The 25,826-nt window shown below is 43.7% G+C and overlaps 1 protein-coding gene across 3 annotated transcripts in view; it reads left to right on the top strand.

Moving 5' to 3' along the window:
• The window catches only part of ABCA1 (ATP binding cassette subfamily A member 1), a 156,146-nt gene that overhangs the window by 72,258 nt on the left and 58,062 nt on the right, over window positions 1-25,826 (top strand). For all 3 annotated transcript variants that reach the window (XR_013535675.1, XM_035253552.3, XM_035253568.3), the window contains exons 8-11: window positions 11,994-12,086; window positions 16,993-17,233; window positions 19,981-20,120; window positions 20,455-20,571. Coding sequence is in view for 2 of the 3 variants with exons in the window: in XM_035253552.3 (XP_035109443.3) it covers window positions 11,994-12,086; window positions 16,993-17,233; window positions 19,981-20,120; window positions 20,455-20,571 (591 nt within the window). In the remaining variant the exon portion in view is untranslated. The remainder of the gene's footprint in view (window positions 1-11,993; window positions 12,087-16,992; window positions 17,234-19,980; window positions 20,121-20,454; window positions 20,572-25,826) is intronic.

Below are 25,826 nucleotides of genomic sequence, written 5' to 3'. Positions count from 1 at the left end.
TGCTTGGTTGAAATTTCAACATTTGTGATGGTAGGTGGTTGTGACGTGTGATGACATTGCACATGGGCACTTAACGGCACCAAGAACTGCAGCAGTAGCAGCAGCCAGATGCCAGGTCCAACATCACGGGGAGAAAAACTGTTCTTTCAATATGTGCTTCTGTACCCAAAGTGGAATTGTATGAGACACATATTTTGAAACATTTCTCCTTCTTTTGTGTGTGTGTGGGGGGTATTTCCGTGTTTCCAGCCAAGGGTATTGTGACTTTCTCCTGGGCCTCTTTCAGAATCTGGGTGATCTCTGGAAAGCAGTGTTGTGGCAACATGGGGAAAATGTGGCAGCGTGGAGGGCCAGCTGGATCTGGGTTTGAATACTTCATTTGAGTATTTTACCAGCATTGATGTTGGATAAATTATTTGGTCCCCAGAAGCCTCAGTTTTCTCCTCTTCAGCGTATAATTTGTTCGACTCTTTGTTGTGATTATTGGTTATACATACGAAGAGCCTGGCTGCAGCCTGGCACATAATAGGTACTCAATAAATACAAGTTTATAATTTAATCGACATAAGTAATAGAAATTATGTCCTTGAAAACAATTGCTGTCATGTTAGAAGTTTTCAGCCAGGCACAGTGGCTCACGCTTGTAATCCCAGCACTTTAGGGGGCCGGGGTGAGTGGATCGCTTGAGGACAGGAGTTTAAGACTAGCCTGGCCAACATGGAAAAACCTCCTCTCTACTAAAAATACAAAAATCTGCTGGGTGTGGTGGTGCACACCTGTAAACCCAGCTACTCAAGAGGCTGAGGCATGAGAATCACTTGAACCTGGGAGATGGAGTTTGCAGTGAGCTGAGATTGTGCCACTGTACTCCAGTCTGGCCCCTGGCGACAGAGGAAGAGTCTGTCTCAAAAAAAAAATAATAAAAATAATAATAATAAGTTTAAAAAAATGAAAAAATACAAGTTTTCTTCTGTAGATTACCGTTAGAACTCAGACCAAACGAAGTGGTCCTGGCAAATATTTCAATGAAAGACTGCGTTCTTGTTCAGATATCATTAAGGCCTCTCGCCCAAAGATTCTTTTTCATGCCTTAGTCTATGCCTTGTGTAAACGTTAATACTGGATGTCAGAATGCTGTTGTGCTTTTAAAGTTCCCTGGGATTAAGAGCAGTTGCCATTAGGTGTTGTCTTTTACTTAAAAACCTATTCATTGAGCAGTAGTTATTGAGTGCTTATTATGTGTCAGATATTTTCTAGACACTGGACTGAACTCAAAAGATGGCCTTTTGATGTGTACAAAGGTGGGTGGGTAGATGAAATATTATCTGTGGGATAAATGTACTTAGTCATGAGGGAGACTTGTTACGGAGTACTCATTGTATTTGGACTGTTGAGATAACTTCTAGGAGGAGTTCAGGGCCACCTGGCAGGGGCTTCTCTTGTCTTGCTGCTCAGCAAGGTGCATTTGGCTATAGGGTGTGCTGGGCAGATGAACTTTTCCTAACTTTCCCTTGGAACTAGCACAGGGCCACTCTCCTGTCTCACAGAAACCTCCAATCTGTTTTGGACTGCAGGAAGGAGCCATCGCAGTGGACCAGTAAATTTTGGCCAGAGAGGTTGATTTGCTTCTGTTGTCAAGGTCCTTGATGATTGTATTAGCGGTTTTTATCGCTACTATAACAAGTCACCATATACTTAGCAGTTTATAACCACATAAATTTATTATTTCATAAGGCCAGAAGTCTGGATACAGCAGAGCTTACCTCAGTCTACTCTTAGAGTCTCACAGGGCTGATACCGAGGTGTTTGTGTGGGCTGTGTGTCTTTTTTGGGGGGGTTCTTTTTGGTGGGCTCTGAAGATGAATCTGCCTTGGAGCTCATCCAGGATATCAGCTGAATTCAGTTCCTTGCAGACTGAAGTTTCCTTGCTGGCTGTCAGCAGGGGCTGGTCTTTGATCCTAAAGGTTGCCATCATTCCTTCTTTTTATTACTGTTGTATTTTAAGTTCTGGGGTACATGTGCAGAACGTGCATGTTTGTTACATAGATATACACGTACCATGGTGATTTGCTGCATCCTGCCCTCTGCTTCAGCCCCCTCATCTACATTAGGTATTTCTCCTAATGCTATTCCCTCTAGCCCCCATCCCCCAACAGGCCCTGGTGTGTGATATTCCCCTCCCTGTGTCCATGTGTTCTCATTGTTTAACTCCCACTTATGAATGAGAATATGTGGTGTTTGGTTTTCTTTTCTTGTGTTAGTTTGCTGAGAATGATGGTTTCTGGCTTCATCCATGTCTCTGCAAACGACATGAACTCATTGTTTTTTATGGCTGCATAGTATTCCACAGTGTATATGTATTGCATTTTCTTTATCCAGTCTATCATTGATGGGGATTTGGGTTGGTTCCAAGTCTTTGCTATTATGAACAGTGCTGCGGTAAACATATGTGTACATGTGTCTTTATATAGAATGAGTTATAGTCCTTTGGGTGTATACCCAGTAATGGGATTGCTGGGTCAAATGGTATTTCTAGTTCTAGATCCTTGAGGAATTGCCACACTGTCTTCCACAGTGGTTGAACTAATTTACACTCCTACCAACACTGTGAAAGTGTTCCTGTTTCTCCACATCCTCTCCAGCATCTTGCCATCATTCCTTCTTATGCTTTTCGTGTGGCCTCTCTCCTGCAAGTGGGTTGAGTATCTCTCACACTTTAAATCTCTGACATCTCCTTCTGTCACATCTCTCTGTCTCTAGTCAGAGAAAGTTCTTTACTTTTAAGGGCTCAGATGATTAGTTTGGGCCTATTCACATAATCCAGGATAATCTAGATTCATAACTTTACTTACATCTACACAGTGCATCTGCCATGAAATGTGCATATTCACAGACTCCAGGATTGGGGTGTGGACATCTTGGGGTTGGGGGGAGGTGCTGCATTCAGCCTGCTACAGTTCTCTAGATTGGAAGGAATAATTGATCATGTATTTGAAGTGTTCCCACAGTGCCCTTGGCTTTTATTGACCCCTCTGCAGCTCTCTGCTTTTTCTTGCCCATATTCTGAACGTGACTCTAACGCATGATAAGCATTACCTATTAGGGTTTTTAATGTACAAGCCATACAGAGATGACTTTGCGAGCGGAGCATCTCTGAACAAGGTATGAGACGTTCATAAAAGAAAATCCATCAAATGTTTATTGTATGTCTGCTTTATACCAGCACTGTTCTAGGCACTGAAGTTCAACCACGAACAGGACAGATGTGATGCCCTTGGAGCTTTCATTCTAGTGGGCATTGAGAACCAGCCTTAAGGCTGAGACTGGGACTTTGAGGAATTCTTGTAGGTCCTGGGTCTGCAGAGTGAGAGCTGTCCCCTTGTCCCAGTTCCACTGATGACCTCTCTACTAGCTCCCTGATAGCAGCCTTTGCCAACACAGACACTGTGGACCATAGTGGGAGGAATGTGGGATTGAATGAGTTGAATGGGCTCTATCCCTGGCTCACCATTGCCTCAGTGATGTGAAAATGATGTCTGATCCTTGAGGTTGGAAGGCCACGCATGCAGATTTATATCCGCCTCAATGGCATGGAGAAAAAAAAAAAAAAAAAAAAAGGAAGTTATTTTTGTGGAGCCAGTGGTTTCACAGAAACTGTTCACATGTCTTCCAGTGCACCCAGCCCATTCCCACCAAGGTAGAACTTGGTAGATGAGAGAAAGAAGGTAATGTGAGGGTGCCCCGAGGCTCCCAGCGGACAAGTCGTCTCACAGCTGGGCTGTGTATAGATAGAAGGAGCAGATGGATAAGGAGTGAACAAAGTCATGCTTGTCTTGAGGGGTCTTTATTTAGCTTACAAGGACCCAGAATACAGATGGGGCTTGTTATCTTCTGCCTCATGGCTTTTTAGGGCAAGATACTGCAACTTGTTTCATGCTGTCCTTAAAGTGTCTGTGTGGGTTTTTGCAAGAGAGAACACTTGGTCTTTGTGTTTTCCTGTGTGGAACCCAGACTTTCGTTAGAAAGTATCAGATTTTGTTTGGCTTTGTGTGATTTTACTGCCCACCAGTTTACTTGCTTTCTCCCAGCAAGCAGCTGCAGTCCTCATGGTTTGGTATTCAGTGGAATGACACACTGTGTAGATTTATGCTTCAGACTCTCTGTTCACCTAATTCTTAATGGAAAAGAGCACTAGCTGGTAGCTATGGCAGTGTGTTAATATGACTACTCACCTCCATCTGTACAGATATTTTCACCTTAGCTATACTATTTCTTCCTTGAAAATTATTGCCATTCCTAAGATACAGGTTTAATTTTTTTCCCCTGAATTATGTGGTAGTAGATGTATTTAACGATATTTAGAAACAGCAAAAAGTAAAGTGGTGGAATGCATTAAATACGTCTAATTTAAAAGCTAATAATTGTTGAATTATTTTTTAAAAGATTAGAATGTTCCTTAGAAATTTAGTTTTATAATTTCCTACTTCAATAAAAAATATTAAAATGTTTCCCAGAAGAAATCTTTACTGTCAAATAAATCATTGGAAAGAGTTACTGATTACTTCTGGGTGGTGATTGTCTTTGATTTGTGGTTTACTTGTTTTCAGTTTGAACTGAAACATACTAATTCCAGCCTGAGTTGGATTTTGCCTATGGGTAAAGTAAAGTAGAGATTTATGTCTACTTTATGAAGATATTTAAGGGGCATTTGAAATGTTTCAGTGAACACACTGAAACGTGCATTCCCAGGAGGAAAACAAAATCATGTATTGTGTTGAAAATACCAATCCAATATATACATTTTATTTAGTCATAGAATTCCTGAAAAATTTGATGTAGATGAGGTTTTTAGTAATTGAAAATATTTTCAGTTGCATTTTAATTGCACAGATGTGTTTTCTACTTCTGTTTAGCTGTGACTCCTAATGCTCTAGTAATGTTATCTTCCAGTCTTCATTTGGTGTAGTGATAATGGATTAACAAACACATTCATTCATTTAGTAAACATTTATTGAGCCCTAATCAGTGCCATGCTCTGGGCCAGGGAGGCAATCATGTGCAAGGTCCAGCCCTCTCTGTTTCTGTCCTGGTTGGGGAATGAGTGGGACAGACCAGGAAAGGAGCAACTGCTGTGTAGAGCAGGAGATGCTCTGCGGGGTGCGATGCAGGCCCTGATGGGGCCTCCTACCACTGTCTTTCCAGTCAGGAAAGAAGCATCCTCTAAGGAAGGACCTAAAGAATGGCTGTCAGCCAGGTAAAGAACAGGGAGTAGAATGTTCCAGGTAGAAGACATCGTATGTACCTTGGTCCAGAGATGAGAGGGAAGAGAAGGTGGCATTTAGGGGAACTGTATCTGATGGAGATAGTTCAGTATGGAGCAGATATAGCTGTGGGGAGTTTGATGGGAGAAAGAATAATGAGATATGATGCTGCAGAGGTGGGCAAAGGTCAGCTGAGGCAGGTCTGTCTTCATGAGCCATGTGAGGATATAGGGCCTCATTCTCAGAGCAAGGGGAGCCATTAAAGTCACACAGACTGAGTGACTTGATGAGGTGAATGCAAAACAGCATTTCTGTGAATGTGAATGACCTTTGAGCGAACTCACATTAGTCCATCTCTCATCCTACTCATGCTATTCTCCCTACCTTCCCGTTTTTCTTCTGGAAACACTTACTGGGTGTCTAATTGTTACATGCCCAGACTGTGCTAGATACACTGAGATGAAATGAGATACCATCTCAAAGATTAAAGCCAAAGCTTATAGCCTTTAAAGTTTTTTTCAGCCCTTCTTGACTTAACTCATAAGCTCATGAGGATGGAAAGAATATAATAAAGCCATCTCTTAGACCCCCAAAGAATGTGGCACAACAAACTTTGTCTTTCTGGGGCCAGTGTTGCAGAATGTCCTGCTTTTAGGAAACGTTGTATGTTTGATGAACACATTTTGCAGAAGTGGGTGGGAGCTCTTGAGTAATACGGTAAGCATTTGCGCAGTCTTCTTCTAACGACTTTACAGTATTAAGTTATGACCTAAAAATATTGACTCATACATGAATTCCTGTTAGCTTAACTGAGAAAGTACAGTCCCTCACTAAAGGTTTTATTTTTTTTCTTTTTCCCATTTCCTTTATTTCATATAAGAAAGTTGCTTGCCTCCTGGGTGCAGTGGAGACCTATATGAGATCATAACCAAGAGAATGTTTTTGATTAGAAAAATAATAGTAGGAATTCCAAGCTGTGAATTGTTTACTGAAGCTCTTTGGAAATAGGATTTGGCAAGCTTTGTCTGCCTTCGTCAAGTAAGCACGAGCAGAAGAGCACAGTTAATAGTAGGCGTAGACACATGATTCTTGGACCATATTTTGTGATCTAGCTTCAAGGCATGAATTCTTTCCTGGGGTTAATTTTATTCAAGGAAGTTATCTGTCTGTTAGATCTTATATGTGCTCAGGCCAACAGATTCTTTACCCTTCCTTTGTTCCTGCCCAACTGTCCTTCCTCTTTTATCTTTTCACTGAATTAAAAAGAAAGTTATGGAACAGTTTCAACCTGAAAATAGGTACAGAGAATAACATAAAGAACACTCCTGGCTGGGCATGGTGGCCCACACCTGCAGTCCCAACACTTTGGGAGTCCAAGGTGGGTGGATCACTTGATATCAGGAGTTGGAGACCAGCCTGGCCAACATGGTGAAACCCCGTCTCTACTAAAAATACAAAAACTAGCCAGGCATGGTGGTGTGCACCTATAATCCCAGCTATTTGGTAGAGGCAGAACTGCTTGAACATGAGAGGTAGAGGTTGCAGTGAGCCAAGATCACACCACTGCACTCCAGTGACAGAGTGAGATTCTGTCTCAAAAAAAAAAAAAGAACACTGCTGTACCATCATCCATCATTTTGCCATGCTTACTTCTGGTTCTTTTTAAGAAATAAAACATTACAGATACAGCTGATGCCGCCTCTGTTTCCCTAGCTCTTTTTTCAGAGATAACTCCTGTCTTGCAGTTGATTGTTTCTATTCTCTATGTCATGTATACTTACATCCTGTGAATAACAATATTTGGTACTGGCCTGAGTGTGCGCACATCGTGTAAGCGTGCATATTGGCCTGCCACTTCCTTCGGGGATTATGTTCTTGAGATTTATCAATGTTGATACATGTGGAATCTGGTTAATTTTAGCCGTAGTATTCTATTTTTATACTGAACTTTTAGAAACCCATGTTTCTAGTCTTTGGCTTATTTATTCAGGTTATGGGATGTTTGGATGCACAGAAAAGTAAAATTAAGTCATAAGCAAAATATCTGGACTAATCCAAGCCTTAAACTTGATGTGGAATTTACATCGTGTGTGTTTTGCTAACCCTTTGATTTCAACCCATGTTCTGTGTAACTCCAGCCAGTATTCTTTTGAAAATAGAAAGTTGTATCGACTACAGGTTTCCAGTACTGTTGGTGAATACAGAGCACTTGATTCTCAAATAAGGAACTAGTTTAAAAAGGATTGTAACAATAGCATTGACTGTTCTACCTTACTATTTATGGATGAGTTCAGCCAATGTTTCTGCGAGAGATCAAATCCAAAAACAGTGAAATTAAACAAGCAAATAAACCCAAAGGACAGGCTACTGATAAGAAGGTCATTTCTTTTTTTTTTTTTTGAGACGGAGTTTCACTCTTGTTACCCAGGCTGGAGTGCAATGGCGCGATCTCAGCTCACCGCAACCTCCGTCCCCTGGGTTCAAGCAATTCTCCCGCCTCAACCTCCTAAGTAGCTGGGATTACAGGCACATGCCACCATGCCCAGCTAATTTTTTCTATTTTTAGTAGAGACGGGGTTTCACCATATTGACCAGGATGATCTTGATCTCTTGACTTCGTGATCCACCCGCCTCGGCCTCCCAAAGTGCTGGGATTACAGGCTTGAGCCACCGCGCCCGGCTGATAGAAGGTCATTTCTTAAGATACGGCATCGCATTGGTGTCTGCTAATGTAAAGGTCTGTTGGCCACAGCAAATTTAACATGGACCTATGTTTACATCTGTGGTCAACTACATTCCTGGGTTAAACCGTCATGCTGTTGGCTCTGCTCTGTGCCTGGAGTTTTGCTGAAGTGTGGAGATTTTAAAACAACAAGAATAAGCTTGCTCCAGAGTTAAGACATTTAAACTAAAAATCCTAAAGGAAAAACAGTTGCCCATGAAGATGTAAATTTATTCAGATGGAGAAGACATAAAAACAACAGACCCATTCACTGATTTGTATCCTTCGGGGGAGAGATGACTGGTAATGGTGATAATGGGTGAACGTTGGGTCAGGTTTTTAGAAACATCTGCACTGGGTGACTGCTGTACCTAATTGGTGTGACAAACCTGCCTCCCCATGTGTTTGGCACCATCTTGGATCCTCCTACTCAAAGCCAGGAGGACTGAGTGGCCTCTTCACTGCCTCAGAGTCTGAAGCAGATAGGAGGATGTGGACCAGGCGTGGAATGCACCAAGCACATTGGTGCAAAGCATACTGGGAAGGGAGTCTTTGTGAACATGGTGCTGGTTCTCAAACATCAGTGTGCAAAAGAATCTGCTGAGGGTATCACACTCTTAAACTTCTCATTCAGTAGGTCTCAGGTGGCTGAGAATCTGCGCTTTGTTTTGTTTTGTTTTTTTCCCTGAGACCGAGTCTCATTCTGTTGCCCAGGCTGGAGTGCATTGGCGCAATCTTGGCTCATTGCAGCCTTCACCTCCGAGGTTCAAGCAATTTTCCTGCCTCAGCCTCCCTAGTAACTGGGATTATAAGCATGTGCCACCACACCTGGGTAATTTCTGTATGTTTAGTTGAGAGGGGGTTTTGCCATGTTGGCCAGGCTAGTCTTGAACTCCTGACCTCAGGTGATTCACCTGATTTAGCCTCCCAAAGTGCTGGGATTACAGGCATCAGCCACTGCGCTGGGCCTGAATCTGCATATTTAACAAGCACCACAGGTGGTTCTGATACAGTAGCTCCCCAGATCTCACTGTGTTGGTGAGTCCTGGTCATTCACAACTCTGCCATGATTTTGGTCATTCAGTGCAGCTGGTACCATTTTTGGTTAATATTTTCTTGAAATAAAGTCAGTTCTTTTGGATGATTAAATTTACAAGGGAAACTATACCTTTGCTGTAAAAACAACACCACCTGCTTTAAAGAGAAGGTACATAATAAATATACATTAAGATAAAGGTGTATATGTCTGTGTGTGTGCACATATAAGTATACACATACACACCATAGCTACTAGTGAATTTTCCTTTAAGTTTTTCAACTTGAATGTCAACTTTAAGGCCAGTTAATGTGTGTAAGATATATGTGTCTATATAGGTTTATACATACAGACATATATATAAATACATGCAAGGATGCATATAGTATATCTACATAAAAGCGATTATGCATATAATGTATATTTAATTCACTTAATCATCTTTTATTTTGCCATTGAGCAAATGCTCAGTACAAGCAAAGGATTACAAGGGGAGAAAGGCATTTTATCCCAACCTTTCAGGAATTAGGATGAGGATGTCTTCATCTGGCAGTGAGTCATAATTATACTATTAGAAATAGCTGGCTGGGTGTGGTGGTTCACACCTGTAATCCCAGCACTTTGGGTGGCCAAGGTGGGCAAATCATAAGGTCAGAACATGGTGAGACCCTCCCCCCCCCGCCCGCATCTCTACTAAAAAGTACAAAAATTAGCTGGGCGTGGTGGCAGGCGCCTGTAGTCCCAGCTACTTGGAAGGCTGAGGCAGGAGAATCGCTTGAGCCAGGGAGGTGGCGGTTGCAGTGAGCCGAGATTGCACCACTGCACTCCAACCTGGGTAAAAAAGTGAGAATCTGTCTGAAAAATAGAAAAGAAGTAGCACGGTGGAATGTGGCTGATGTGCTGTGTGATGTTAGCTGTAGCTCTCTGCCCAGAAGAGGAAGGACATTCCGATAGGTGAAAAAGTTCAAGACCTTGCCAAAAAATAGAGAAAGGATATTTGTCTTTTCAAGAACTTGAAAACCCTGTTTGTAGACAAGAGCTCTCCAGTTTTGGCGGTAAACTTTCAGGTAAGGGAAGAAAAAGGCAGGGGATGGAATTATTGACAGTTGTGAGGACTTACCATGTGCCAGGTGCTGTGTGAGGGGCTTTGTACATATCTTCTAGTTTTAGTGCTCATAAAAACTCTGTGATCTGTGCACGGCATTTTAAACTTTGCTGTATCGTGGAGAAAATGGAAGGATGGGGAATTTGAGTCATTTGGTCAGGGTTCTGTAGGTTCCCATTTCTCAGGTTCCCATGTTTGCAGAATTGGGGCACAGGGTGGTGGGGGAGAGTGAGTCACAAGAATCCTAAGAATCTTATTTCCATTCAGTCTTTATAAAAAAAGTGGATTAACTACCAAATTTTATGTTTTTACTTAAATTTACATTACGTCAATCTGGCATTTCTGGTTTTGTCCTGGTTTGTTGTGTTGTTTTGCTAAACAATCTTGAACATCTGTCATCTTGTAGGCCTAATGTTAAACACAAAAACACTTTACCTCCTATAGCTTTCAATTAAGGTCTCTCAGTTTGTAATAGTTTTCCAGAAGGCAAGTTCTCTGCGGGTTTGGCTTCCAGTGTGTTAAGCTTTAGTTATAAGGCAAACCCAGAGAGAGAAAGTGGGAACAAAACACCTCACCTGTTGTTGCTCATGAGTTACTCTCTGTGGAAGGAACAATCATGAACACCATCCGCGTGTTGTATCACAGAGGCCTCCCCGAGTCTAGCGTTTAAGGGAGACCACGTGGGTCCCTCTAAGGACTGTGAATGTTGGAAGACTGGGACTCTGGTGAAGAATACGTTCCAGAAGAGATGAATCAGCTGGACAAGTTCTTTCATAGAACCTTTAGGCAGGGTTTCTCAGAAATGCCCATTCAGGATTATGCTTGGATATTGTAATGATCAGAATGATATTCAGTCTCTTCTGCATTTGGAGTTCTCTTGAAAAAAACAAAAAACATCCCAGCCCGCTATTTCTCAGAGAAGAAACTTCCAGCCACTTCTAGGCATTTTCTTGTATAGTCTACATTATAATTTCACAGCAGTCTCTGATATGACAAATGTCAAAATAGCCCAACCTTGTCTAGATTTCAGAGATGTCTGACATGATATTGAATAAAACATACCCACAGAAACATCAGGAAAGGTAGATTTTCCCTGGAGACTTTTTTTCCTACTTGACAAATAAGGGTGATGAAACTGACTCCATGTCTTTTTCTCTTTGGAAGCCTGAACACTCAGAACCCAACTTGAGGCTCCTCAGCTATAGAATTCTGACTTCATAGTCTATGAATTACTGTTCTCTTTTTTTATTTAGCTTATGCTTTCTACCCTGATTTATCTTTTCCCTGTTCTAATGAATTATTCTCTTATATCTGCTGTGCAGTTAGGTGACATACAACTAAATTAAATATATGAATTGATATGTAGATTTGACCAAAACGAGACATAAAAATAAGTGTTCTACATTAAATTTCCAGTGTTAGAAAAGTGACAGAATTTCATCTTTCTCTGCTTTTGACAGCTTTAAACTTTATATTTTCTTTCTTTCTTTGAGCCATTATTAACTTGTTTCTCAAAGCCATTCCCATATTAGCCATCTTGCAGACTCAGACAGATTTGGAAATTTGCAGTCAGAGTTGTACTGGACACATCCCCCCAGCCCACATGAGATCCTTTTTATCTATTGCATATGAAGTAGTTTTAAGTAAAATATTCCTACATCATTTAAAACCATTAATCAAAGAATGAGTTTGAAAAAAACAAAATGCAAACTTACAGTTAGAAATAATTGTAGTGTCTTTAGTTTTGGTTAGGAATCTGTTTCTTGTTTGTTAAACTCAAGATTGTGAACAGTTTTAATTCACTTGTTTATTTCCAATAGAGACTTCAGGTTTACATTTGGGCTCAGAAAGTTTTCTCTCTCGTTACAGAAAGGACTAAACTCTACATCTCCCCTCCCGGGCAAGGAGCTGGCTGAAGCCACAAAAACATTGTTGCATAGTCTGGGGACTCTGGCCCAGGAGGTAAGTTGTGACTTTCCAGTACCAGAAAGCGGACCATCCACTGTAACAGTTTTTTCAATTCTGAGTTTGCCAACAGGCCCTTTTGATTTGAATATCATATGAGATGTAATATCAATTTTCGAAGCATAAGTGATCTAAAAAATAATGTTTTGATTTCCTTATTTTAGAAATGAAGAAACCAAAACTCTTAGATGTCTCAGAGCTAATTAATTAGTGGCCAACAGCTGGATATCTAGTTTAGAAACTTCTCCATTTTTTTCTCTTTGCCCTTAGGTAATCATACATTTATAAAGAGGAGAATTCTGTCTGTCACTGCCCATGCACTGCTTTTGTCTGTCCAGCAACTTCATATTCCTTCTTCGGTAGCAAGGCCAGACAATTGTTTTACCAAAACATATGATCGCTAAGTAACAGGAATAACGTGGTACTCCTTGTAAGCATCTGGCTTTTGAGGTTCAACTATGAGAATATGGTCTCTTAATGAACGTTAAGCTGAGTTTGCCTTTTAGGTCCACATGTTGACAAATGTGTCAGAGTAATCTCTGTCCTAGAATCAGAGGGCCTGTAGGCACTGGCAAAAGTAGTTAGCTCTGATTCCCAGCCAGTGTACACGCCCACTTTCTGACTCCCAGCCTTGTTTCAAATTAGACATTGGAAGCCAGGAACTGTCTGGTGTCCCTCTGCATAAGAAGCTGAGCCAGGGGGCAGGGGTCACAGACAATGCAGACTAATGTATAGGACACTGGAAAATAGTAATTTGTGGGGAAATTGTTTCAGACTTGGTCCACCCTTATTTTTAGCTGCTTCTCTAATCATTTTTCTTTATCCGGTGCTTGTATCTAACTTACCCATTTTTTGGTGCTTGCATTATTTTTTCAAAGATCAAAATGAGCTTTATGTTTTCTAAACATAAAGTTTACATGTTCATGGTGGAAAACGCAGACCATTTGGAAAACAGCAGAAATGCTGAAATTAAACACTATTGGCACTTTAGTGTATTTCTTCCTGTCCTGTTCCATTTTCTTGCTTCGAATTCTGCTCACGTGTTTCTAATTGATGAGGTTTGACTTTTGGGCTCCCTTTCCAGAGGAGAAGCCCTCTTTCAGCCTGCCATTTGTTACCTGGGTTATGAAGGCCGGTGACCTTTTACTAAGTAGAGAAGCTGGACCAACTGGGGTTCTTTCAGGGAGAGAATGAGAAAGAGAAACTGTTTTGCAAGTCCATAGCTATTTCTCTAGGGCCCCGTTAGCTGACATTGACATGCCTTGCATTGCTCTGCAGCTCCTCTCCCAGCCTCAGTCTCCTTGTTCATTTCTGGCCTTAGAGAAAGCAAAGCAGGGGCTGGAACAGGGGAAGCTGCTTCTAAACTCAGGGTTTGGTTACAGCTGTTTTCACTTACATCACTGACCCTGTTTTTTGTCTGGCATTAAAAAAAATTGGAAGCATGTGATGTTCCCATTGCGGATGCGGTGGAAACTCTCCAAGTGAACATATATATTTTTCTTGGCAGCTGCTTCTTGTGCCCTGCTTGCTCCTAGTCCAGGACAAGCAACGACCATCTGCTTCTTTCAATAGGATACCTCCAGGTCCCTTTGATCACAAGTTACTGACTGTATAATTCGTTATTTCTGTGAGCTAAATGGGAGAAGACCAATAAATGCAGTTGTTTTTCTGGTCAGTGTGTGGAAAGAAAGTTGATAATTTTGACCAAAGCACAACCTTTGAAAGAAAAAGAAAAAGGGAGCGAATGTCTTCTGAGGAGCTGCCTTGGTTCAGACGGTGCCACCCATTTCCATCTGTGATCCACGTGACAAACCTGAGTGGGTGGGTCTCATTGTGTCCAGTTTGCAGATGGCACCAAGGCTCAGAAAGTTAGGCAACTTTTCCAGTCATCCAGTGAATTAATTGACAAAACTGGGATTCGAACCCAGAACTGTGGGATTCCAAAGCCTGTGTTGTTGCCTGCTTCGTGGAAAAACTCCAGTAGCAACTAGAATAGAAAGGAGACTCTTACAAGGAAGAAAATATGCACTAGCAGAACCTGGAAATTGGGAGGAAATGAGGACTTGAGGAGTAAGATGAATGAATGCTGACATAAGTTTCACATCTGGGTGATGGGAAGGGAAGACAGGGAGGCAGCATCTCAGATGTCCACCTCGCACTGACCAGCTGCCTGGCATTGCTAGGTTTGGAGACTCAGCAGTGAACACACTAACTTCTCTGTTCTCTTGGGGCACGTGTAGGGTGAGAGACAGAAATAAACAGGTCAGTGTTTAATGCCACAGGAGGGATATGTGCAGTGAAGAAAAAGCAGGGTAAGGGGGATAGAGCATGAGAAGGTGCTGTTTTAAAGGGGATGATTAGGGAAGCCCTCTCTAGGGTGACAGTTGAACCTGAAGGAAATGACAGCATGTCTGTGGAGAGGGAAGGAAACTCTAAGCAGGAAGAATGACAGATACTGGAGACACTGATGCTAGGGCATGCCTAAGGAATGTGTTTAAGGACCAAGGAAGCTGAGCAAGTGGTGGGAGGAGGGGAGGAGCAAGAGCAGGAGTGGGGAGTGCCATACAGGCCTGGCAAGACTTTGGATTCATGCTGGGTGAGATGGGAATCCAGTGGCGGGTTTGGAGGGAGGGGACATGATGAGATCTAGAGCTTAGACCGTTTATACTCTGGTTGTTGGGTTGAGAAGAGACTGGGATTGGGGAAAGGGAAGGCAAAGGACACTGTGCTGGATTGAGAAAGCAGTAAGTCAGTTTCATTCATTCATTCATTCATTCAACCAATGATGTTCAAATACCACCGCCATCCATGGGCTCAAGGATGAAGAGCTGCCCCTCCCTGACAGTCAGGGAAAGTCGAGGGTGAGCTGAGGTGCAGGAGAAAGAGTAAGAGTTGTCCCGTAAAACAGAAGCTGAGAAAAAGAGTCAATGGTTTGGAATAACTCAGTAATATATGGTGCTTCTTTAGAAAGATTTGCTGGCTTTAGGTGGGAGGGAATTTTTCTTTTTTTTCCATTGGGGCGTGGTGAGATGGTGGTGAGGCTGCCTATGGAAAGAGAAGTGAGTGGCTTTTACTTATTATTGTTTAAAAATCGCTTGCGCTGTTCCAATAACCAAGAAAAGCAAAATGGCCTGGCTATCTGTCCCCTTTCTATCTGTATGCCCCATACAGGTTATGAAAATATAAAGTTAGGAGAAGCTGTCTACCTCACCTAATTGTGTTCTTGTGGAGTGTGCTAGATGCCCTCTCCCTGGAAAAAAAAAAACCTGTGGCCTCTGACCCACCTCTGGAGAGCCTAGTTTCCATCTGGAGGCGGAAGGGAAAGCTTAGGAGCTAGACAGTGCTGGACCGCACCACTCAGGAACCAGCAGGCTGTGAGGCCGAAAGTGAGGCACACGGAGCTTTCCAGCTGGGTGCTGGGCCTCGTGGCGGCCCCTCCCCTCTGTGCTCTAGAGCTCAGTCTTCCCAGGAGGTGTGACCATGCAGTGACATTTCAAGGAATGCAGGGATTTATTAATGATTTATGGTGAAATGTTTGGAAATACAAAGTGCTCTATAAATATTTAATAATAGCACTGGGGCTGAGAACTCCACAAAGTGCTGGAATACATTTGTATGTATGACAGAGCACTGCCCGGGTAGTGGATGCTCATTGAGTGGCAGTCACAGACACACGCCTGGCTGCCTGTGCTTTCTGACTCACCCTGTTGGGGCTGTTCTGTGCAGGGCACCCTCCTGTGTGTCATGGATTTACCCCTCAGCACACGCTGTTTTAGCTTCCCTATCTTCATGACTAGAGGGCTGGGTTCAGACCACGGTATAAGCATCTGCTGCCCCCCAGGGTTACCAAAACTGGGCCAAGTCAAAGTTGTGTCTCAGCAAGCTCCGTGAAGCATGGAGAAGTTGAGTCCTCAGAGACATGATGGGACTTTTCTAAGGCTGTAAGCTGACGAGGGACATAGCTAGGGTTCAGACTTGAGTTTTTCTTTGTTTTTGTTTTTTTTGAGACAGAGTCTTGCTCTTGTCACCCAGGCTGGAGTGTAATGGCACTCGGCTCACTGCAGTCTCTCCTCTTGGGTTCAAGTGATTCTCCTGCCTCAGCCACCCGAGTAGCTGGGCTTACAGGCACCCGCCACCACTTATTTATTTATTTAGTAGAGACAGGGTTTCACCATGTTGGCCAGGCTGGTCTCAAACTCCTGATGTCAGGTGATCCACCTGCCTCAGCCTCCCAAAGTACTGGGATTACAGGTGTGAGCCACCACACACCCAGCCCATACTTGAGTTTTTCACCTTAAGCTTTTTTCATTGCCTGGCACTTTATTGAGATGAAGACGGAGAACTTCACATACAGTACCCCTTTCCCAAAGGGGAGGGGGTCCTCAATTTCCACACTGGAGCTTGAGGAGTTTTAGAAGTGAGTCAGTTATCAAGGGTGAGAGCAGTTCCTGATAGGCTCAACCACACTCAGATGTAGCTGTTCAGAGAAAGCATTCTGATCTATAAACTGGAAGATAATCCCAGTGAAACAAAGCCCAGCTCCAGGGGCTTCACTAACTCTAGACTGTGCTTCTCAAACTTTAGTGGACATAGGAATCACCTGGGCATCTTGTGAAGCTGTAGATTTGAAATCTGCAGGTCTCAGAGGGGTCTCAGAATCTGCCTTTCCAACAATGTCTGCAGTAATGCTGATGCTGCTCATCCCTGGGTCACAGACTTGGTAGCTGGGTTCTGGCAAGCTCATCCCAAGGCTTTGAAATGACATCACACAAAATATGTTCTGGGACATCGCTCTTGAGAGGTCAAGAAAATAAGATGTTTCTGTCTCTTCTCATCCCAAACCCTTGCACTGCCCTTTTCTCCCTTCCCCTACCTTCCTTTTCCTCCCCATCCCTGACACCAGCTGTTCAGCATGAGGAGCTGGAGTGACATGCGACAGGAGGTGATGTTTCTGACCAATGTGAACAGCTCCAGCTCCTCCACGCAAATCTACCAGGCTGTGTCTCGTATTGTCTGTGGGCATCCCGAGGGAGGGGGGCTGAAGATCAAGTCTCTCAACTGGTATGAGGACAACAACTACAAAGCGCTCTTTGGCGGCAATGGCACTGAGGAAGATGCTGAAACCTTCTACGACAACTCTACAAGTGAGTGTCTGTGCAGACCCCAGCCCTGTCCCTGTCCCCATCCCTGCCTTAGTTCTGGCCTTGACCTGTGTCATTTCCTCCCTCTGAGCAGCGTTAGATGTCTGCATGCCCATTTGCCCACTAGACTGAGCTCCTCCTGGAGGAGAACGGCTTCTCTTGATTATTAGCTGTCCCCAGTTCTTTGAATGCAGCCTGGCACATCTCAGACGCACAGTAGTGATTATCGATGGAATGAATGATTGACAGTCAGCCTCCTGGTTTTCTGGGGAATGTAGGAAGGTGGCTTCCAGAGTAATCAAGAATGAGATAATGGCGGAAGGACAAATCCTGTATGATCTCACTTATATATGGAATATATATAAGGTACACAGTGTCAGTTTCACATGATGAATAAGTTCCTGAGATCTGATGTACATCACAATGACTATAGTTAGTAAGACTGTTTGATATACTTGAAATTTGCTAAGAGAGTAGATCTTAAGTGTTTACACACAAAAGGTGATTATGAGCCGGGCATGGTGGCTTACCCCTGTAATCCTAGCACTTTGGGAGGCCAAGGTGGGCGGATCATGAGGTCAAGAGTTTGAGACCAGCCTGGCCAACATGGTGAAACCCGGTCTCTACTAAAGATATAAAAAATGAGCTGGGCGTGGTGGCATGCACCTGTAATCCTAGCTACTCGGGAGATTGAGGCATGAGAATCGCTTGAACCTGGGAGGTGGAGGTTACAGTGAGCTGAGACCGCCCCATTGCACACTGGCCTGGGCAGAAGGGCAAGACTCCGTCTCAAAAAAAAAAAAAAAAAAAAAAAAGAAAAAGGCAGCCATGAGGTGATGGATATATTAACAGCTTGATTGTGGTGATCCTTTCACAATATATACATGTATTAAAACATCATATTGTATACCTTAAATATGTATAATTTTTATTTGTCAGTTATAATTCAGAAAAGCTAGAAAAACACTTTTAAAAAGGATAATATACTAGTCTTAGTATTACCAATGAGGTAAGCTTTATAATAACATACAAAGAAGTAACAGTAATGATAATAACAGCAACAACAAAAAAACCCTAACGTTTAAGTAGAATTTCTTATGCACTATGCGTTCTGTTTAAGTTATCTCATTTTACCTTCATGACAACCCTGCATAGAAGATTTTTTTTCTTTTTTCCTTTTTTTTTTTTTGAGACAGAGTCTCCCTGTGTCACTGAGGCTGGAGTGCAGTGGTGTGATCTCAGCTCACTGCAGCCTCTGCCTCTCGGGTTCAGGCAATTCTTCTGCCTCAGCCTCCTGAGTAGCTGGGATTACAGGCACGTGCCACTGCACCCAGCTAATTTTTTCTGTATTTTTAGTAAAGATGAGGTTTCACCGTGTTGCCCAGGCTAGTCTCGAACTCCTGACCTCGTGATTCACTGGCCTCAGCTTCCCAAAGCACTGGGATTACAGGTGTGAGCCACCATGCCCAGCCGGGAAGATTCTTTAACCCCACATTTCATAGCTTCAGAGAGGTTAAGTGCCTTGGTCAGAGCCACATCAGAGTTAATCCACAAAGAGCCAGCACTTAAGCGCAAATCTGCCTGGATCTGTGCTCTCTAAAATAACTGTTGGTGGCGTGTGTGGCCTCACACTCAGACATTTGATCTGCTCTTTGTTTCCCATTCTTAGCTGTGAGGCAGTGTTAAAGAACCTTGTATCTCCATGTCCACTTCCCACACTTAAGCACTTTTGTGGGCATGTGTGCCGTATGCCTGGCGGCAGCGGGGAACCAGTGTTACAGTTTTAGGAATGATATCCTTTTCCTTGAAAACTTGATGCAGGTGAACCTTTCTCCATTTCCAACCACAGGCATGTCTTTCAGACACGGAGTGAGGCAGGTTCTGTACTTTATTGTAACACAAGAACTTTCTGTTCTTCTCTGGAGTAAAGCACTCCAGACATTTGCAAGTTGCTTTACAAGCCTGAAGAGGATGGTATTGTAGGCAGGCTTAATGAAATCCCATCTCCTCCTCTCCCCCAGCTTGCAAGTTGACCCAAGGGAGCCTTTATTTCCACGACAGACATAATTGTGAGGACATTCTCATTAAAAAAAAAATTATATTATCTTTGCAGCATATAAAGGATACTTAGTATCTAAAAATCCCTGAAAAACTTACAATGGCATTTTAAAAAATCAGGGATTTTGCTGGATAACCAAAATCATTTGTCTGTTACAGCTTTTGTATTTGGGTTTTTGTTAGGTGGACATATACTGGTTTGTGTTAATTTAAAAAAAATTTTGGTTTTTCAAACTGATATCTGAATTCAGCCTTCCAGTTGCCCCTCAGGAGTTGGTTTAAATGTTAGTCCTGTTGTCAGTGAAAACAGCAGTGATGCTGGCACGAGAGTGTGAATCTGGAGTTAGGAGAGGCTGTGCTTAGTGAAAACGTTTTTCTTGATCAGCTCAGTTGTGAGTTATCCATCACTGATGTTATAATAAGCTCTGACTATTTATCAAGCATCATTCTAGAGGCTTTATAGATAACATCTCAGCTAATCTGAGATAATATTCTCCACATCTCTGCCAAATAGATGTTATGAATTTTACTTTTACAGAGGAGCCAACTGAGACTCAGATAAGTTACTTACTACATGACTATTATGGCAGAGCTGGGATTTGAACTCAGAACTGCCTGGCTCCAAAGCCCTTGTAAATTTCTATCAGTATATGACCATGCATGTGAATGTTTGTCTCCCCTCTTCTTTGTAGCTCCTTACTGCAATGATTTGATGAAGAATTTGGAGTCTAGTCCTCTTTCCCGCATTATTTGGAAAGCTCTGAAGCCTCTGCTTGTAGGGAAGATCCTGTATACACCTGACACTCCAGCCACGAGGCAGGTTATGGCTGAGGTAAGCTGCCCCCAGCCCAAGACTCCCTCCCCAGAATCTTCCCAGAACTGGGGGCAAAAAACTCAAGGTAGCTTCAGTGGTGTGTGCTAGGTATACTCGGGGCTCTTATGGAATTCCCAGAGTGAAAATCTCTAGTCTGATGCAGACCAGAGTTGAGTGATAAGGGCCAGCTCCGTGGTCCTGGGGATAGAATCATAGTTACCAGCAGGCATTTCCTGGGGATGGGGAGAACTGGCACAGGGCTGCTGTGATGGGGTATCTTTTCATGGAGGAGCTGAAGTGCTTATTGTGTCTGCCTTTCCTCCTCTTTCTGCGGTTCCCCACCTGACTCCAGGTGAACAAGACCTTCCAGGAACTGGCTGTATTCCACGATCTGGAAGGCATGTGGGAAGAACTCAGCCCCAAGATCTGGACCTTCATGGAGAACAGCCAAGAAATGGACCTTGTCCGGGTGAGTGTCCCTCCCATGACCATGTACTGAAGCAGGAGCAGCCGTGAGAAACAGACCTCTCAGACACCGAACTAGAAAGGAAGGGGTTTTATTATTACGGCCCAGGAGCAAGGCTTTGTGTTTTGTCCAAATGGCCAAGCTCCGCTAGCAAAGAGAAGCTCTGCCTTTATATAGGCTTACACTCTAGATATTACACATGAAAGGATCTTAGGTTTACAGCCTTAGAAATTACACGTGAAAGGGTCTTGGGCTTACAGCTTTAGAAATCGCATATGAAAGGGTCTCGGGTTTACAGTTTTAGGAATTACATGTGAAAGAGTCTTGGGCTTATACCTTTAGAAATCACATATGAAACGGTTCTGGTCTCCAGATGGAGGAGTGGGGTGGAGCTTTGATTTTGTTTGAGTAAAAACAATGTCTTCTAGAGAGACGCCCCCTTACCACGCTTGCTATCTTATAGGAGGGTGATTGAAGAGGTGCCGCCAGTCAGCCAGCCATTTCTTCTATTGAAATAAGTATGGAGGCCAAGGGGGAGGTGATCCCAGATGCCTGGGTCTCCTCCCTCACCCCGGCTTTGAGACCCTCACCACTCTGTAGTATTAGGGAGAGGTCTCACTCTCGTTTTCATTTCCCAGATGCTTTGAAGCGACTGATGGATAATGATTCATATAATATACTTGTGATGTCATTTTTTGGCTAACTACAGTAGTGATGAATCCCCTAATCATCTGAAGGAACAAGGGGAGTAAAAAAGGGAGCAGTAAACAAACACCTGCTATTGTCATCACACTTATGACGAGGGTTGTTAATCCTCCCCAGGCTGAGGACCAGCCTTTAAACAAGAGCTCAGGGTTGAATTTCTGCCGTACCTGCACAGGCACGTGTGCTCCTTTGGTCATATTCATAACTGCTTGACCCTGGTCGCTTCTGTGCAGGCAGCAGTTGGTTAGTTTGAATTTTTTACAGACTCCTCCTTCAGCTGCCAGCAAATCATCTAAGGCCAACTGGTTCTGATAAATGGCATTTCTCATTTGAGTTTTTTGCCTGGCCAAAATGGTCAGAGCTTTGTCCGTTTCATTAACAAGTATTTCCAAGGCAGCCTGCAACTGGATGATCTGATTTAGCATATAGATAGGAGTCTGGTGTCCCCATGAGCCATTCTCTGTCCCTGTGACTGGCCTATAGTACTCAGTAAATCTTTCCGGTGGCCACTTATTATTTTCCCATTTACCTATTTTCAGACTTCTTTTCTTTGGGCAGAGTAGACTGGATGTCCTAACAGCTCACCTGTCTTAACAGATAATAGGAAAAAAGAAGGCTTGATGATGCCTATGACACAGCTACCTGTCCATCTTTCAGGCAGCTGTACGTATGCTCTATGTCCACATATCCAGTACAACCCAGGAGGGGCTGTCCAGTCTCTGCAGGACCCAGGGTGATTCCAAGCATCCTATAATTTTGGAAATTCTATGAGGCAGTTCTTTTCTGTGTAGTTTGAGCTCCACCAGGTTACAGTGCCCCTTATACAGTCACTGCCTGAAGCAGCTAAGCTTTCCAACTGGAACAGTGAAGTCTGTTCCTTCTCTGGCCAAACAATATTGTCCAATAATTGAAACCTTTAAAACCCAGAAACTGTTGGTTTGAACCCTTTGAACTGAGGTCAGGTCAGGGACAGGGTCAGAGGGTAATAACTCATAGGCTTCCCATGGCCACCTGTCACCCATAGTCGTCCCTCCACATACATAGCAAGAAGTGACATTGAGGGAATGGGCCACATTTTCAGCAAATTGGAGGAACAAGATCATTGTCTTTTTCAGAAGTTCTGGCACTGGCTTATTTAATATACCATAAAAGTGCTGGTACACTGGCCGGGCTGAGTGTTTTTGGATTTTTCCCTGAATCTGGATAGTGACTCCAGGGTCAAGCCCTTTCCTATCAGTTTCTAGCATTGCACTCTCCCCTTTTCCCCATTTAGGGTCTTGGGGGTTTGTGATTATTTATTCTACTGGGTAACAATGTCCTGAAACACAAGAGACATTACTCCCTGGAATGGTGTCTCTCCCTTTTACAAGACAAACGGGATTATTTGTATTATTTTTCCAAGTGGCCCAGATGACGCATGGCCCAAAAATGCAATTACTGCATCAATAGGTTCTCTGGCAGATATACTTATGCTCTTTTGCCTAACTTTGTTCCCATCTGAGGGGACCCACAGCCCCCGCAGCTGGAATGATAGGCACTGATGGCTGCACAGGCATCAAACCTTAGTGTAACCTGTTTTGGGCTTCCATTCTCCTCTGTTTTAGCTATTAATTTAGTAGGGTTATTCCATTGCCCTGGTAGGAGTCTAATTTCAAAAGTCGTATGTGTAGGGGGCTGTGATGGGTCGTAGCATACATTGGGCTGTCCATCCCCTGGACTACACACCTTATACCGAGTACCATTATATAAACAGGTTCCCTTCTGTGTCCATGTGCATTCATAGTAACTGTAGAACAGAATAATGGCAGTAACTTTCTGTCCTACCTGAGTAACCTGGTGTACACCCTGAAAGCATCCTTCAAAATTAGTTAGTGTTCCTACTGTACAAGTCCAAATATTAAGAAGAACAAGTCCTGGGCCGGGCGCAGTGGCTCAAGCCTGTAATCCCAGCACTTTGGGAGGCCGAGGTGGGTGGATCACGAGGTCAAGAGATTGAGACCATCCTTGTCAACATGGTAAAACCCCGTCTCTACTAAAAATACAAAATATTAGCTGGGCATGGTGGTGTGTGCCTGTAATCCCAGCTGCTCAGGAGGCTGAGGCAGGAGAATTGCCTGAACCCAGGAGGTGGAGGTTGCAGTGAGTCAAGATCGCGCCATTGCACTCCAGCCTGGGTAACAAGAGCGAAACTCCGTCTCAAATAAAAAAAAAAAAAAAAAAGAAGAAGAACAAGTCCCACGATGAATTTCCTCATGCTTCAGCTGTGCGTGGACCAGCCAGCTTCCAGGATGTGGCTGGAGCAGGGCTTGTTGTCCTTCTTAAGGTGATTCTGCCATTGTTGTCTGGGTCTGGTGTAGCTTCCCAAGTTTCAGCTGCTGCTGGTTTTCACAGAGCTGTGGTGGACCCAGGCTGGGATTCCGTTTACCTTTACGGCTGTAGGAGTGGTCAGGATCATGGTCTGGGGTCCTTTCCACCGTGGCTTTAGAGGGGCTGCATTCTAGTCCTTTATCCACACATGATCACCTGGTGAGAAAGGGTGAACTGGGGAGAATAGGCGTGCAGGACATCTTTCATTTATCCAGGTTGAAATATCCTGAGTAATTCTCCCTAGAGCTGGTAACTGGCATCCTAACTCAATCTTTCCCCACTCCCGGGGAGTTCCCAGAGTATAGGAGGGGACCTATATTTAAAACTTCATAGGGGGAATATGCTGTCCTCATAGAGGGGGTGCATCTAATTTTGAATAACACTAAGGGAAGTGCCTGCACCCACTTTGATCCTGTTTCCTGACACACTTTCCCTAAGCTGTTTTTGATGGTCCAGTTCATTCTTTTCACTTTTCCCGAACTCTGAGGGCAATAGGCAGTGTGAAGTTTCCAAAGTAATACCCAAAGGCCATTGCTGTCTTTTGGGCCAAATTCGCCACAAATGCTGGTCTGTTGCCTGATCCAGTGTGCAGTGGCAGTCCAAACCTAGGGATGAGATCTCGAAGCAGCACACAGGTTATTTCATGGGCTTCCAGGCACCAGGAGCAAAGTGGCAGAGTTTATGGTATTGCACAGAACCCAATGGTGATGTGATTTTCACTTTAGCAGCCTCAGGTATTTGGCAGGCCTAGTATTTGTTAACCAATGGTGTCCTTTGGTATTCATTAGAGTCACTACTGTGTGGGGTGTTTTGATATTTAAATTCTTCCCGGAGTTGATGCTAGAACTTCAATTGCCATTCCTTTTTTTATTATTATTATTATTGTTATTATTATTTCTGACACATACAGCATGAGAGGCTTTGTTAAATTGGATAGCCCTAAAGCCAGGGCTGACAAAGGTTTCACTTTTAGTTTCTGCCCCATCCAAAGGGTTTCTTGTCTTCTCCCCTCCTGGCTTTGTCACTTTGTCTAAGGGTTTTGCTAGTACTGCAAAGTTTGGAATCCACAATTCACAAAACCCGCAGCTCCCAGGAACTCCCTCACCTGCCTTCTAGTCTCAGGTTCTGGCAGGTTGCAAATGACTTGCTTCCTCTTTGCTCCTAGGCTGTGTTTTCCTTTCCAGACAGTGAATCCCAGATATCGCACTTGCTGTTGGCAAATCTGGGCTTTCTTTTTAAACACTTTATGCCCACAGTCCTCCAGGTGCCAAAATAAGGCATCTGTTCCTTTTGCACACCCAACTGCTGTGCGGTGTCCCAATAAAAGGTCATCAGCATATAGGGGCAGCATGCAGCCTAAGTCCTTAGCAAGAAACTTGTGGGGGGTGGTCACGGGCTAGTGCCTCCCCAAGGATGGTGAGAGTGTTTCTGAGCCCTGGGAAGCCGGGTCCAGGTATACTAGGTGGTCACACCTGTTTCTAGATTTTTCCCATTGAAATGCAAATAGTTTTTGACCCTCGGAGGCCAGTCCAATGCTAAAGAAGTATTCTTTAAATCCAATCAAGTGAACCAACTATTCTCTGCTGGCAATAATTCCAACTGCGTGCACAAGTCAGGTGCAAGTGGGTGCAAAGTCACTGTGGTCTGATTGACCAAATGCAAGCCCTTCACGGGCCTGGGCAGAAATACCAGTCTTCAGTCCCTGGTTAGGGAAGGTCTCCACCCTCCTTCCTGAGGGACAGTGAGAGCCTGGATAACCCCTGCCTGAGGCAGTCTTAACTGCAGGGAGTCCTCATTATTGAATGGGATACTTTTAGCCCTTAATTTGCACAAGTTTTGCTGGAGAAAGGGGGTAGGGGCAGTCCAGCAAGTACAAGAAAGTCTGTTTTTGTAACACCTTAGTAGCTCTAACAATATTGGTTTTGTTTCCTTCAGTGGGGGGTGGGGGGGTTTACAGGGCTGTCGTCTAGACCATGGGCTCTTAGGGGTCGTATGAACCCGGCCCCTCCTCCTTTAGTCCAGTGGCTCTTCCATTAGACTGAACGGAGTTCCTTCACTTTTGTCTGAAGTCTTGCACTTAGGGTCTTCCTGTTTTCCTGTTAGCTGGGGACACCTGTCCTTCCAGTGCCCCACTTCTCTGCAGTAAGCGCACTGATCGCATTGCAGGTGCGGGTGGGCAGACTGCA

The sequence above is a fragment of the Callithrix jacchus genome, chromosome 1, assembly GCF_049354715.1.
Source record: "Callithrix jacchus isolate 240 chromosome 1, calJac240_pri, whole genome shotgun sequence".
Classification (NCBI taxonomy): Eukaryota; Metazoa; Chordata; class Mammalia; order Primates; family Cebidae; genus Callithrix; species Callithrix jacchus.
The sequence above is the reverse complement of the archived record's forward strand: the minus strand, read 5'-3'. Positions and strand labels throughout refer to the sequence as shown.